Source organism: Phocoena phocoena, chromosome 2, assembly GCF_963924675.1.
Source record: "Phocoena phocoena chromosome 2, mPhoPho1.1, whole genome shotgun sequence".
NCBI classification, from domain to species: domain Eukaryota; kingdom Metazoa; phylum Chordata; class Mammalia; order Artiodactyla; family Phocoenidae; genus Phocoena; species Phocoena phocoena.
In genome coordinates, this window is record NC_089220.1 from 141,691,888 (window position 1) to 141,705,241 (window position 13,354).

The 13,354-nt window shown below is 44.5% G+C and overlaps 1 protein-coding gene across 1 annotated transcript in view; it reads left to right on the top strand.

Annotated features, from left to right (window-relative positions):
* SH3GL3 (SH3 domain containing GRB2 like 3, endophilin A3) overlaps positions 1-13,092 on the top strand; it is a 144,111-nt gene extending 131,019 nt beyond the window's left edge. Inside the window, exon 9 of the mRNA XM_065871420.1 lies at positions 12,429-13,092. Coding sequence (XP_065727492.1) covers positions 12,429-12,634 — 206 coding nt within the window. The 3' untranslated portion in view covers positions 12,635-13,092. The remainder of the gene's footprint in view (positions 1-12,428) is intronic.
* Positions 13,093-13,354: the final 262 nt, after the last annotated feature.

The following is a 13,354-nucleotide window of genomic DNA, read 5'->3' on the forward strand; positions in this document are numbered from 1 at the left end:
AATCACATCTCCTATGGATAAATACAGATTTCTTATTTCTAGAAAGGTAGTTCATAGACTTTTACTAGACTTTACTTACTAGTTTATTACTTAACTGTCTTAGCTTGAGCTGCTATAATGAATACTAGACTGAGGGGCTTAAAACAACAAACATTTATTTCTCACAGTTCTGAAGTCTGGGAAGTTCAAGATCAAGGTGCCAGCAGATTCGGTGTCTGGTGAGGGCCCTCTTCTTGGTTTGCAGATGGCTGTCTTCTCGTTGTGTCTGTACACAGGGTGGCACTAACCCCATTCATGAGGGCTCCACCCTCATGACCCTGTCACCTCCCAAAGTCCCCACCTCCAAATACCACCACTTTGGGGATTAGGACTTCAACATCTGAATATTGGGGGGACACAAGCATTCAGTCCATAGCATTAACCATAGATTAATACTTAAAATTTTCAGGTAAGGAAATCAGGGCCCAGAGGTGACCTAACTCAGGGCTAGAACCCAGGGATCTGAAGTTTTTGTCCCATATGTTCTTACCAAATGGACAAAAATAGTACTTACAGATGTTGAACAAAATGGGTTTTGTGGTATTTATCAGAGTTATATACCAATGCTTTGTTTGGGTCAGCTCAAGGAGAAGTGTTAGCTTAAAAAAATTTTTTCTACAAGAGCTTGAGATTTTAGATAGGAAAAAAAAAATGACACCTTTTGAAGGGAACTTGAACCAGATATGCTCGTTCTAATTCAAGAGAGATGGTGTCTAATATGTTGGGCATGGTGCCTGGCCCATAGTGTACACTCGGTGTTTGAGAATGAGTGTGAACCAGAAATAGACTTGAAAGTTCCAAGTTAGTGTTTTTGCCCCAACACGTTAAGAGATGAACTGTCTAGTTAGATGGTACAGGTATAGTAAGTCTCAGGGTGATTGCCGATTTTACCTGTTCTCAGGTACATTCCTCTCTGTTCCTTAGCTGCCCCTGGGTAGCAGAAGTCATGGAAATACCTCTGCATTCCAGATTTGAGACCAGGAAGTGAGCAGAAAACAAGCTCACCCAGCCAAGATAGGTGTCACCTGTCTTGGTGACAGTGGGCTTCGGAGTCAGAGGAAGGGCCAAATTCCGGCTCTCACCTCTGGGTCAAAATTCTGTCATCATAAGAACAGGAAGTATCACCCCAACTGCATAGGGTTATTCTAAGGGTTAAATTAGATCACATAAATAAGAGGTGCTGGGCACGCGCGGTACTTGCTGCAGAGCAAGAGCCCACGACACAGCAGCTGTTAATGTTACATAATTGGTTATCTGATTTCCCAGCCTACAGCAGACTGGAAGCAGCAGATTAGAAAGGCCTTGGGGACTGCTTTCGGAAGGCCCACTGTCGGCAGGAAAAAGTGACAGGTCGCAGCCTGACTACAAGGGAGGCAAGAGAAAAACTATAAAAAGCAGGAACAAAAACTCAAAAGGCACAGCCGTCTGGGGCATTTACTAAAAGACAAAGAGCCCTCCTCAGGTCAGTAGCTTCCGTAGACTCCATACCTCGTACCCTGATAGGCACTCATGCGGACAGCAGTTGTGTGAATTTTCCTTCTCTCTCCAGCCCCTTCCCCACCCCAACCCAAAAAATAGGAGTGGGGGTTGTAGCTTGCCTTTCAGTTGGGATGCTCTGACCAAATGCTTCCAGGTAACGAAATCCACAAAGTCAGGGCCAGCAGAGAAGAGAGTACAGTGGGCTCCTTTGGGGATCTGGAAATTAGCCAAGTTCAAGTACAGCAAAAGAGCTGTGATTTTTAGTGCTGCGGAGAGAAGAATGTCCCCTGCCCCACTGACCACTCCTACCTCCACCTTTATCTCCTTCAAAGTCAGGATGAGAAACACAGCCTTGGAGAACAGGCTCCCAGGTCCTGGCACATGGCAGAGAGAGAGAGAGGGAGGGAGCACAGGAGACGGCTGGGCTGCAGAAACGCCAGCCTTATCTGATGCCACCTCCACTCTAGTGTCTGGTCCACCACCTGGAGTAGACACCTGTTTTTGTTTGGTTATTATTACCATTTTTTGATTGAAGCCTGAGTTGCTCACTTTGAAGCAGCACAGAGAATAAGTACCTGAAGGACATCCCTCAAGTGATGGGCAGGGCGAGCTGGGATGTGGGCAGGCCTTCCAGGATCAGAGAAGGATTTCTAAAGAGCATTCCTCACACATCCCCCGAAACGTTGTCTTTATTTGTAGACTATATGGATCGAATACTGAGCTATATTGTTACATACATCAAAAAGACACACACACACACACAAAATTAAACAAGATGAAGAACGTAGTCACACTCCACACAGATATAACATTGAGTGAAACAAACGAGACACCAGAGTGCATACTGTATGATTCCATTAACATTAAACTCAAAAAACAGACATAACTAATGTGTAGCATTAGGAGTCAGGCTAGTGATTACCTTTGGGGGAGTACTGAGCTCTAAGATGGAAAGAACATCTTTCTTAAAGAGGAAAGAACATGACTGAGCTCTAAGATGCTACTAAAGTTTTATTTCTTGATCTTGATGCTAGCTGCACAGATGTTTCAGTTTGTGAAAATTCATTAAACTCTACACTTATGATATGTGCACTTATCTGTATATATTATACCTCATTAAAAAAGATTTTAAACAATATTTTTCTCAAAAAAAATAATAAATAAAGAGCATCCCAAGGCATGGGAACTCCCGGAGCCTGCCCAGCTGAGGACCCACAGGCTCTTTCTAACCTAGGTGATGGACCATCCCCTTGGCTGGGGTTGGCTCAGAAACTGAGTGGGCGTAAACTCACCAGCCAACAATTTTCAGAGTGGCTGCATGAAGTGGCGATCAAGAACACAGACTCTGGACCTAGATGGAGGTCAGATATCAGCCCTGCTGCTTAATTGCTTTGAACCTAGGTTTCCCCGTCCATCAAATTGGGGGAAATAATGGTACCTCATCAAAGGGTTTCTCTGAGAATTAAATCTGCTAACAGGCACTTAGAATATTGTCCTGGCACTTGGTGTTCACTGAAAAACGGAGGGTTAGTATTTCATCCCCATAGCTGACTGGGACTGCAGAATTAATTCACTGTGGGGCTATCGCTACCAGAATAAAGTGTGCCCAGCAATTCCGTACACGTGAGTAGCCCTTGGCAGCAGGGACTTTGGGAAACAAAAGGCGGGGTTGGGGGAAGGGCATCCAAAGAATTTTCCTGCTGTTAAAACAAGAGGGGGCCCAATATTATTAAAAACCGGTCCACATTATTGCCAAGAGGGAAGTGAAATTTCTTTTAGGGTTTCCTGACCTATTGTGTGTTGCCGATGTAGTACTGACTGACCGGCCACCTTACCATTCTTGTGGTAGGGTCTCTCTTTTTTTTTTTTCTTCCCCAAATGGGGTGGAACAGAGCTTGAATTATAAATATTTAACAGGGACACTCCCTTTTCGCTGCTAAAATAATCTTTGTTTTAGTGCCTTAACAAGGAAGACTGGGTTGGGGTTTCGGCTGCCAGAAGCTCACATGCACAAATTCTCAGCAGTTTCAGGTGCCAACTACCAAGCACGAGAAAGCATAGAGATGGAGGTGGTGGAGCAAGACCCCAGGGGAAAGGGGAGTGGGTGTTCAACAAAGATGGGGTGCTGGGTAGGACCCCTCCTTTATTACGGGAAGATCTGGGCACTCAGGCACCTCGCCCACGTTTGTGCCTAGTCCAGTTTGAAAAGGTCTCACCGAGGACATGTCACCTTTTCTGCCTGCACTTTTGGGTTCCATCCGTGGTGACACTGACTTGTCTTTTGTGGAGAGGGAAAATTCACACACCATCACGCAAATGGGCACAAACTTTATTTCTTTTTAACTGAACTTGCTTATGAGCCTCCGTTTAGACTGATGGCGGAAACAACTTAATCTTTTTTCCATTTCTACTGTTGGCCAAAAAAAAAAAAAAAAAAAAAAAATTTAATCTTTTTTCCATTTCTTCTAATGGTGGAAAAAAACGTAATCTTGCCATTTCAAGGTAATGCAGTCTCTTCCAATAGAAAGTGCAGACTATCCATTTATTGCTTTGTCAATTCAGGATTTAAACCTAGTCATTCGGTTGAAATTTCCTGCAAGGACTATTGGTTTTCCTCCAAGGTTCTCTCCTACCTCCTTCTGTACCCCGAGAGGTTGCCTGGGTGCAGGGGGAGTTTAGGGAACATCACAGTGGCAGGTGGGGAAGCGTGTCGGGGGTCTTAACTGCTTCCACAGCCGAGATAACTTGTCACTCCAGGTCCAGGCCTGGGTCCGGGGCCTGACTCTCTGCCTCTGGGTTGCTGGATCTCTGCATTCAGAGCCTGTGTACCCACCACCAGGCCATCTCTGGTCCAGCTGCCCCTGCAGCACTTCCTCACTTCCTGCCGGGACTTGACACGTGTTCACAGTTCGTGGGGAGCCAAGGGCGGCCCCCTCAGACGCCGTCTCTGTTTAATGATACCACCCACCACTTCCACTGTGCTCAGTGCCCCCAAGTCTAGAGCACTTTGGGGGCCTGCCTTCCCCCACAGTTCCAGTGGGAAGTGGGGCTAAGACCCCCCACCCAGGGTGGAATCCAGGGAGCAGTTCAGCCTTCTTCCTTGCCCTCTTCTCTCACCAGGCCTCCTCCCTGACTCCAGAAAGAGCTCCTATCTCTTCTCTGGGTGGCAGGAAACAGCCCTCCCCCCCCCCCACAGCTTGTAATACAAACCTCTATGCTCTGGAGTTCTTCAAGCTCTGCTTCCTTGGAAGCAGAAGTCTCTCCGCCCCAGAAGTCTCCCCGCCCCCCCCACCCCACCCCTCCGCCCCACTTCTCAAATCTCATAAAAGCCTACCTGGCTCTGGCATGAAAGCCTGAAAGCCTTGGCGTTCAGACCATTTCACAACTGAAATGGCATTATTTTGGAATTTACCAGCTAAACATTGATTGCTCGCGTGCAGGTTCCACCTTCTCCCTAAAGTAAGGGCAGCCATGGCTACTTGGGTTGAGGGGCCCAGACGGCAAAAACGACCCAGCGTGACAAATGCATTGGACGATATTGGAGGATATTGTCCTGCTGAGGGTGTAGTTCAGGACAGCCAGACCAAGCTCTGCTGGGTGTGGATCTGCCGGGTGCCTGCACCGTTGAGACCTGTGTTCAGTGGGTGGAGGGGACGCAGCGCAGAGATGGGGGAGAGCCCGGTGCTCGTGTCTTATTACCTGAGTCAGGGAACCCTTGCCCGGGGGCTTTCCACTCAGGGGTCTCAGGAGAGATGCCAGGTTTGGGGTTCATTTGCTGATGGAGTGTGATGTGAGTGCTTGGTCACTTCGAGCTCTTAGGAAATCAAAGTGGGCGGTGTGGCAATGGTCCCTCGCCTGGAATAAATGAAGTGAGAAGTGAGTGATGTGTCTTACCCCCGATCTGTTCAGTGCATGTGTGCAGGGGGTGCACACGTATGCACACATAGGTGGTGGTTGGGATAAATGCATGCCTGCCATTTAGTATTTATTTTAGTCATTGTAGGTAGCTTACAAAGTAAATGGGAGGGGGAAAATATATATATATATACACACACACACACAATTAGCCCTGTAAGTCAGTGTGATAGCCTGTGAAATTTCTTGGCAACCCTTAGCAGTGGCATAGATCACATAGGAGGTGACATCAGGTGGGTAGGTCATGGGTTGGGGTCTGGAGCCCTGGTGTCTCTTTCTGCCTTTGCCATTAGCTCTGAGGCCAGGCTGCTGTGATCTCATCTTCAAAAAGAGGAGGGTTCACTGAAGACCGCCAGAGACCCTTCTAGCATTGACATTTTGTGTTCAAGGAAATGCTTCCCAAGACCACTATGTGCTTTGGCACCTGACTCCATCTCTGTTAAAAACTGACAGTGGGAGAAATGATAAAAGAATACTAATCATTTTAATAGACCACATGGAAACAGTTATTCATTAATAAAATTGACTTTGACTCAGAGGCTTGAATTGCTGCAGGGTTTCAGTGCCCAGCTCCCAGCCCCCCTGCCCACCCAGATAGGAGCTGTATTTCCAAAGGAAAATGGAAAGTTCTGCTTGGAAACGCACAATTCCCCAATGTTTTGAAATCACTGAAGGTTATTCTGTTCATATTCAAGATCATGAACTGGGCCCCCTATTTAAATCCTTCTACTTCCCAATTACCATCATTATGACAAGGGGAATATACAGACTTGGGGTGGGATGGGGGCGTCTGTCATGGAAGGAGCCATCTACATGCTAGAAACATCAGGTAGATTCTAGAGATAATAGTGCAGGGGGCCCAGATTTTAAAATGCTGACCTACCTGGAAGCACCACCTGGGAAGGAGCTTCCCACCTGCAGGGGAAGAAGAACCTCCCCCCCGCCCCTGCCGACCCGCCACCACGCTCTTCCCTTTCCCCAGGAGCTCCTTGACACTCCCGGGCTCTGGTCAAAGGAAATGGAGGGAAAGAGGGCCATGAGTCTGGTGGTTCGCAACCTCCTTTGGAAATTGGAAACACCTGAGAAATTTTTTAAATTTCCCCCTTGTCTGGGTCCCATTGCCAGAGCTACTGATTTAATTGGTCTGGGGTCAGCCTGGGCAGTGGGCCTTTTAATGTGCCGCCAGGTTGAGAACCACTGCAGCAGAAAGGCAGTAGGTGAGAAACGCTCCCTATGCCAGTGGGGGGGGGTTGGCTCTCACTCCCACGTGGGGCGGACAGTGTGCGTGGAAGTTTAGCAGTGGGGTGGCACCGAGGGAGGACTGCCCCCAGAGAAAGGGGTGCTGCATGGTGAATTTGCTGCCACCTTCCGTCCCTTCCCCAGGACAAAGGGGCTTCTCATTTGACCAACCCAAATCTATCGTCTCTCTTTACTTGGATGGAAAAGACTTGGTGAGGAAGGAACACAATCTCTAGCAGAGCTTGTTTCAACTCTCAGTTGAAGTCTGGACAGGGAGAGAAATAAGAATGTTTCATAATAATAGAAAAAGGAAATAGAAATGGAAAACATAGGATGGCAGAGGTCACACATGTGCCGATATTTCAGTCATGGGAAAGGATTAAGCCCTCTTCTTAAGGCCAAAACCCGTGAAACTGGCCTGGTCTGGCTCTGGGGTGCTGCATTCCCTGCTTTGCAGACCTCACTCTGCTCGGGTGATGTAAAGAGGAACAAGTGTCTGCTATTGTGGTGTGCAGGCTCCCCTGGTCTCCTCCTGGATGGCCTGTTCCGTCCACTGGTGGTGGCCTCTGTCCATGTGGTGGCCTCATGTGGATGCAGTGTGTGGTTTTCCTGGGGTGGGGTTCAGCCTCCTTCCACCTCCATCTTGACTGGGACAATCAGGTCTCCCTCTGAACTCACCGGTGGTCCTTGCCCTCCACCCCCTCTGCGAGGGGCATCACCTCACTTGGCCAGGGCAGCCCCTCAGCTCCTGCCCATTCTCTCACCTTTGGCTCCTCTGCATGGAACCATGGGAACCACTGGGGCCACATGTCCCCTTTAGGATCTGTAGGGAACTGGACTGGGGTGACCATATGTCCTTCCCAGACACACTGAGCCACTATCATAAGCTATCCTAGAAAGCCTTCTGTCTTCAGAAATCCATAGGCCTAGATAATTAGGGGCATTTTAAAATCGAATCTTCAAAGTTTGAATGTTTTAGAGAATAGAGAAAAGAGTTTAATTTACTTTATAAATGCTCTTATACCAAAATATAAAAAGGAAGTAATTTCATTTTAATATACAGAGGTAAAAATCTAAAATAGTAACAAACCCAGTCTAGACGTAGCATAAATGTACAACACAGAAACAAGTGTGGTTTCCTCAAGGCATGCAATGGTCATTCATTTAAAAATAATCTTGTAACATTAATCTTACTATTACTCAAACAATATGACCCAGTTAAAGTCAAGATGAGGGTAACTCAATACATTGATACTAAAATTTACCTGGTTGAATGATTTTGTGGGAATAGGGAATTTTTAAATACAGGCAGACCTTGTTTCATTGCACTTTGCAGATATTGCATTCTTTACAAATTGAAGGTTTGTGGCAACCCTGTATCGAGCAAGTCTATGGACACCATTTTTCCAACAGTGTTTGCTCACTTTGTGTTTCTGGGTTACATTTGGGTAATTCTCACAATAATTCAAACTTTTTCATTATTATTGTATTTGTTGTGGTGATGTGTGATGTGTGATCTTTGATGTTATTATTGTCATTGTTTTGGGGGGGACACAAATTGCCCATATAAGGTGATGAACTTGAAAAACGTCTGTGTTCTGACTGCTCCACCAACCTGCCACTTCTCCATCTCTCTCCCTCTCCTCACCCTCCCTACTCCCCAAGACACAACAGTATTGAAGTTAGGCCAATTAATAACCCTACAATCGCCTCTGAGTGTTCAAGTGAAAGGAAGGGTCGCACGTCTCATTTTAAATCAAAAGCTAGAATTGCTTAAGCTTAGTGAGGAAGGCATGTCGAAAGCTAGGATAGGTGAAAATCTAGGCCTCTTGCACCAAACAGGAGCCAAGATGTGAATGCAAAGGAAACGTTCTTGAAGGAAATTAAAAGTGCTACTCCAGTGAACACACAAATGATAAGAAAGTGAAACAGCTTTATTGCTGATATGGAGAAAGTTTCAGTGATCTGGAGAGAAGATCAAACCAGCCACAACATTCCCTTAAGCCAAAGCCTAATCCAGAGCAAGGTCCTAACTCTTTTCAATTCTATGAAGGTTGAGGTGAGAAAGCTACAGAAGAAAAGTCTGAAGCTAGCAGAAGTTGTTCATGAGGTTTAAGGAAAGAAGCTGCCTCCATGATGTAAAAGTGCAGGGGGAAGCAGCAAGTGCTGATGTAGAAGCTGCAGCAGGTTATCCAGAAGATCAAGCTAAGATCATTAATGAAGGTGGTTACACTAAACAACAGATCTTCAATGTAGATGAAATGGCCTTCTACTGGAAGGTGCCATCTAGGACTTTCATAGCTAGAGAGGAGAAGTCAATGCCTGGCTTCAAAGGACAAGCTGACTCTACTGGTAGGGGCTAATGCTGCTGGTGACTTTCAGTTGAAGCCAGAGCTCACTTAACATTCTGAAAATCTTAAATCCCTTCAGAATTATACTAAATCTACTCTGTCTGTGCTCTAGAAATGGAACAGCAAAGCCTGGATGACAGCACATCCGTTTACAACACGGTTGACTGAATATTTTAAGCCCACTGTTGAGACCTACTGCTCAGAATAAATGATTCCTTTCAAAATATTAGTGTTCATTGACAATGCACCCAGTCACCCAAGAGCTCTAATGGAGACTTACAATGAGATCAGTGTTGTTTTCATGCCTGCTAACACAACATCCATTCTGCAGCTCATGGATCAAGGAGTAATTTCAACTTTCAAGTCTTATTATTTAAGAATATATTTTGTAAGACTATGGCTGCCACAGATAGTGATCCCTCTGATGGATCTGGACAAAGTAAATTGAAAACCTTCTGAGAGGGATTCAGCATTCTAGATGCCATTAAGAACATTCATGATTCATGGGAAGAGGTCAAAATATCAACATTATCAGAAGAAGTTGATTCCAACTCTCACGGATGACTTTGAGGGGTTCAAGACTTCAGAGGAGGAAGTAATTGCAGATGTGGTGGAAATAACAAGAAAACTAGAATTAGAAGTGGAGCCTGAAGATGTGACTGAATTGCTGCAACCTCATGATAAAACTTCAACAGATGAGGAGTTGCTTCTTATAGATGAGCAAAGAAAGTGGTTTCTGGTTTCTTGAGATGGAATCTACTTCTGATGAAGATGCTGTGAAGGCTGTTGAAATGACAGTAAAAGATTTAGAATATTACGTAAACTTAGTTGATAAAGCAGCAGCAGAGTTTGAGAGGATTGACTCCAATTTTGACAGAAGTTCTACTGTGGGTAAAATGCTATCCAATAGCATTGCCTGCTACAGAGAAATCACTTGTGAAAGGAAGAGTCAACTGATGCAGCAAACTTCACTGTTGTCTTATTTTAAGAAGTTGCCACAGCCCCCCAGCCTTCAGCAGCCACCACCCTGACTAGTCAGCAACCATCAGCATGGCTGACCCTCCACCAGCAAAAAGATTAGGACTCGCTGAAGGCTCAGATGATGGTTAGCATTTTTTAGCAATAAAGTATTTTTAAATTAAGGTATACACATTGTTTTTTTAGACAAAATGCTACTGCACACTTAACACAGTACAGTTTAGTGTAAACATAACTTTTATATGCACTGGGAAACCAAAAAATTTGGGTGACTTGCTTTATTGAGATGTTTGCTTTATTGCGGTGGTCTGAAACCAAACCTGCAATATCTCCAACATATGCCTGTAGAAGAGTAATAATGAGGAACTTGCTTTACTAATTACTAACCTTTACTTCAAAGCTACAATATTTAAAGTAGTGTGGTACAGTTACTGAAACGGATCAGTGGAGCAAAGTAGAAGATCCTAAAATAGATCCAAGTGCACATGATAATTAAATGTATGATATTGATAAAGATAAAAGCAGTATTTGAAATCAGTGGAGCAGAATGGGTTATTTAATAAATCGTGTTGTGATAACTGCTTAAACATTATTAAAAGCAAATAATACCTTTATTTGCAAAAATGCAAACGGGTTGAAAGAAAAAATTTTCACATTAAAAATTAATTTAAAAAGAGTACTTGGATAAATTTAGTTGAATATTCACATATAACTGTAGAAGGGAAACCATGAATGAAAAGTTTCATCAGTTTGACTGCTTATGTTGTGTAAAATTTCTGCATGTATGCCAAAACAAAACAGAAACCCCCATCCCTGCCCCATCCCCAGTACACACTCCAAAAACAAAATAAAAGAAAAAAAAGAAACATAATAAGCTGGGAATACTGCTTGCATCAAACATGACAGATATAAGGTCAATATTTATAGTATAAAAGTGTATAATATATTAGGGGCTCCTAGTACTTTTAAGACAAAAAAATCATAGAAAAAATACATTGATAGTAAATTTTGAAAGTCTTGGAAAAATTTATGTCTATGAACAGCCACTTTCCTTCTAGACGTTTACCCTCAGGAATTAATTGTACATATTTGTAAATACACATACATTAGGATATGTTTCAAAGAGTTATCAATGAAAGCCAAGAGAAAACAAACAGGAAAATGAAAAGGAAGGAATGGAGAAGGGAAGAGAGAAAGAAAGAGGAAGGAAGGAAGAAAGAAAGGAAAGAAGGAAGGAGGGAAGGATGGGAAGAAAGGGAAGAAAGGAAGACCTTTAAATATCCTATAATAGGAGAGCGGTTAAAGAAATTATGTTATACTGATAACAGTTGACAACTGGTCAGTAATTAAATGTAACCTGGAAAGATGTTCACAGTAATATATACAGGAATTCTTTTATGCAAACAGCTATATGTAAATACGTACACAAACAAATTCATAAAGATATCTGGAAGCTTCTATGCCATAATGTTAATTTAACATTGGTTACCTCTTCATTAGTGGTTTACAGCTAACTTTTCTCAATTTTGCATGTCTTTTCTCTCTTTTTACCATGTTTAGTTTTAGTTTTTTTTTTTTTTTTTTTTTTTTTTTTTTTATGCGTTACGCGGGCCTCTCACTGTTGTGGCCTCTCCCGTTGCGGAGGACAGGCTCCGGACGCGCAGGCTCAGCGGCCATGGCTCACGGGCCCAGCCGCTCCGCGGCATGTGGGATCTTCCCAGACCGGGGCACGAACCCGTGTCCCCTGCATCGGCAGGCGGACTCTCAACCACTGCGCCACCAGGGAAGCCCCTAGTTTTAGTTTTGAAATGAAAAAGCAATTATTTAAAAGATGTTATTCTGAGAACTTCTGGCTTAGTACAACAATCCCAAGACTGCAGGCTGGTCTGTAGAGATTCTCCTCATCCCTCTCCAGTCTCACACCCTGCCATGTTCCAGCTCCTGGTCACCAGCTCTAGGAAAATGTCCCTGACCACCCAGGCCTTTCCTGCTTTCTTCTTCTCTGAGCTATAGGTGATACAGTACCTCATCTTTGTTTTTTAAATGTTTCCCATGTGTTTTCCAGTCTCCAGAAAGAAACTATGAGCTCCCTGAGGGCAGGGGTTGGGCCTTGTAATTCTGCACCTCCCTCGGGCTCCTGGCAGAGCTGAGTAGCTGCTTCAAGGACAGGGGCTGGGCCTGAATTCTCTGGCCGGGAGAACTGATGAGAAAAGCCATGGGCCCAGGAGGTCATCTAGGGCAGCTGGGAGAGCTGAGGAGGGCAGAGGCCACAAGTACAGCACCTGTGAGGTGGGTTGAGCCGGCCTTGTCCTGGGAAGGAAGGCAGGGGCTTGCTGTCGTGGTCTCTGCAACTCTCCACCTTTGCAATGCTCCCTGGGTGATTTGTCGTGTTAACCTGTGCTTTTTGTCTCCATGTGATGTGGACAGGTTCTCACATTCCCATGGACCAGCCCTGCTGTCGTGGTCTCTATGAGTTTGAGCCAGAAAACCAAGGAGAACTAGGATTTAAAGAAGGGGATATCATTACATTAACCAATCAGATAGATGAAAACTGGTATGAAGGAGTGCTCCATGGGGAATCTGGATTCTTCCCCATTAATTACGTGGAAGTGATTGTGCCTTTACCTCAGTAAATGTGTAACTCAAACTTTGGACGTACTTTCATAACGGAAATGAATTCACACCAGTGTTCTCTCAGTGTGGTGTTCTGTGGCATTCTTGCTCTTTGACCAGCTTAATGACTTTTGTATGTGTGTTCTCTTTATAATGTATTTTATATCCATTTAATTTGTATAAATGCTTTTCTTGTCTTAGCTACACGAAAATACCATCTTCTTTTTTTTGCTGACTGTCCTAAAAGTCATTGGTTAAATAAACGTATGTGCTCCTTGTTGCTAAAAATAAATGGCACCCACTGCAGTTTTGTTAGTGAATTGCCCATATTCCTCAAGCTGTGATGGAATGCGACACTTGAAACTAAGAACTGCTAAATATTTTGTTTCCTGACATTACTGATGGCATCCGGTCTTTTCCCTTCATGGTGTTTTAGCTGACCTGTGAATAGCCCAATAAACATGACACACTGTGTTGGTAAAAAGGCCTTGGTTATTCTTAATGTTGAATTGATTTTTAAGACAGTCGTGCACAGCTGCAAACTCCTCCTGTGCCCACTCTGACTCGGGGTCCAGCTTGTGACTTGTTTGGCCTGTGGGATCATAGCAGGCTGGATACAAACGGAAACTTGAAATAGCACTCAGCCTTCCCACCTGTGCTCTTGCAGCTGCATCTTCACCAGGAGAGCATGCCCAAGCTAGCCTACCAGAGAGAGACATGGGCCAGAGCTGAGTTACCCT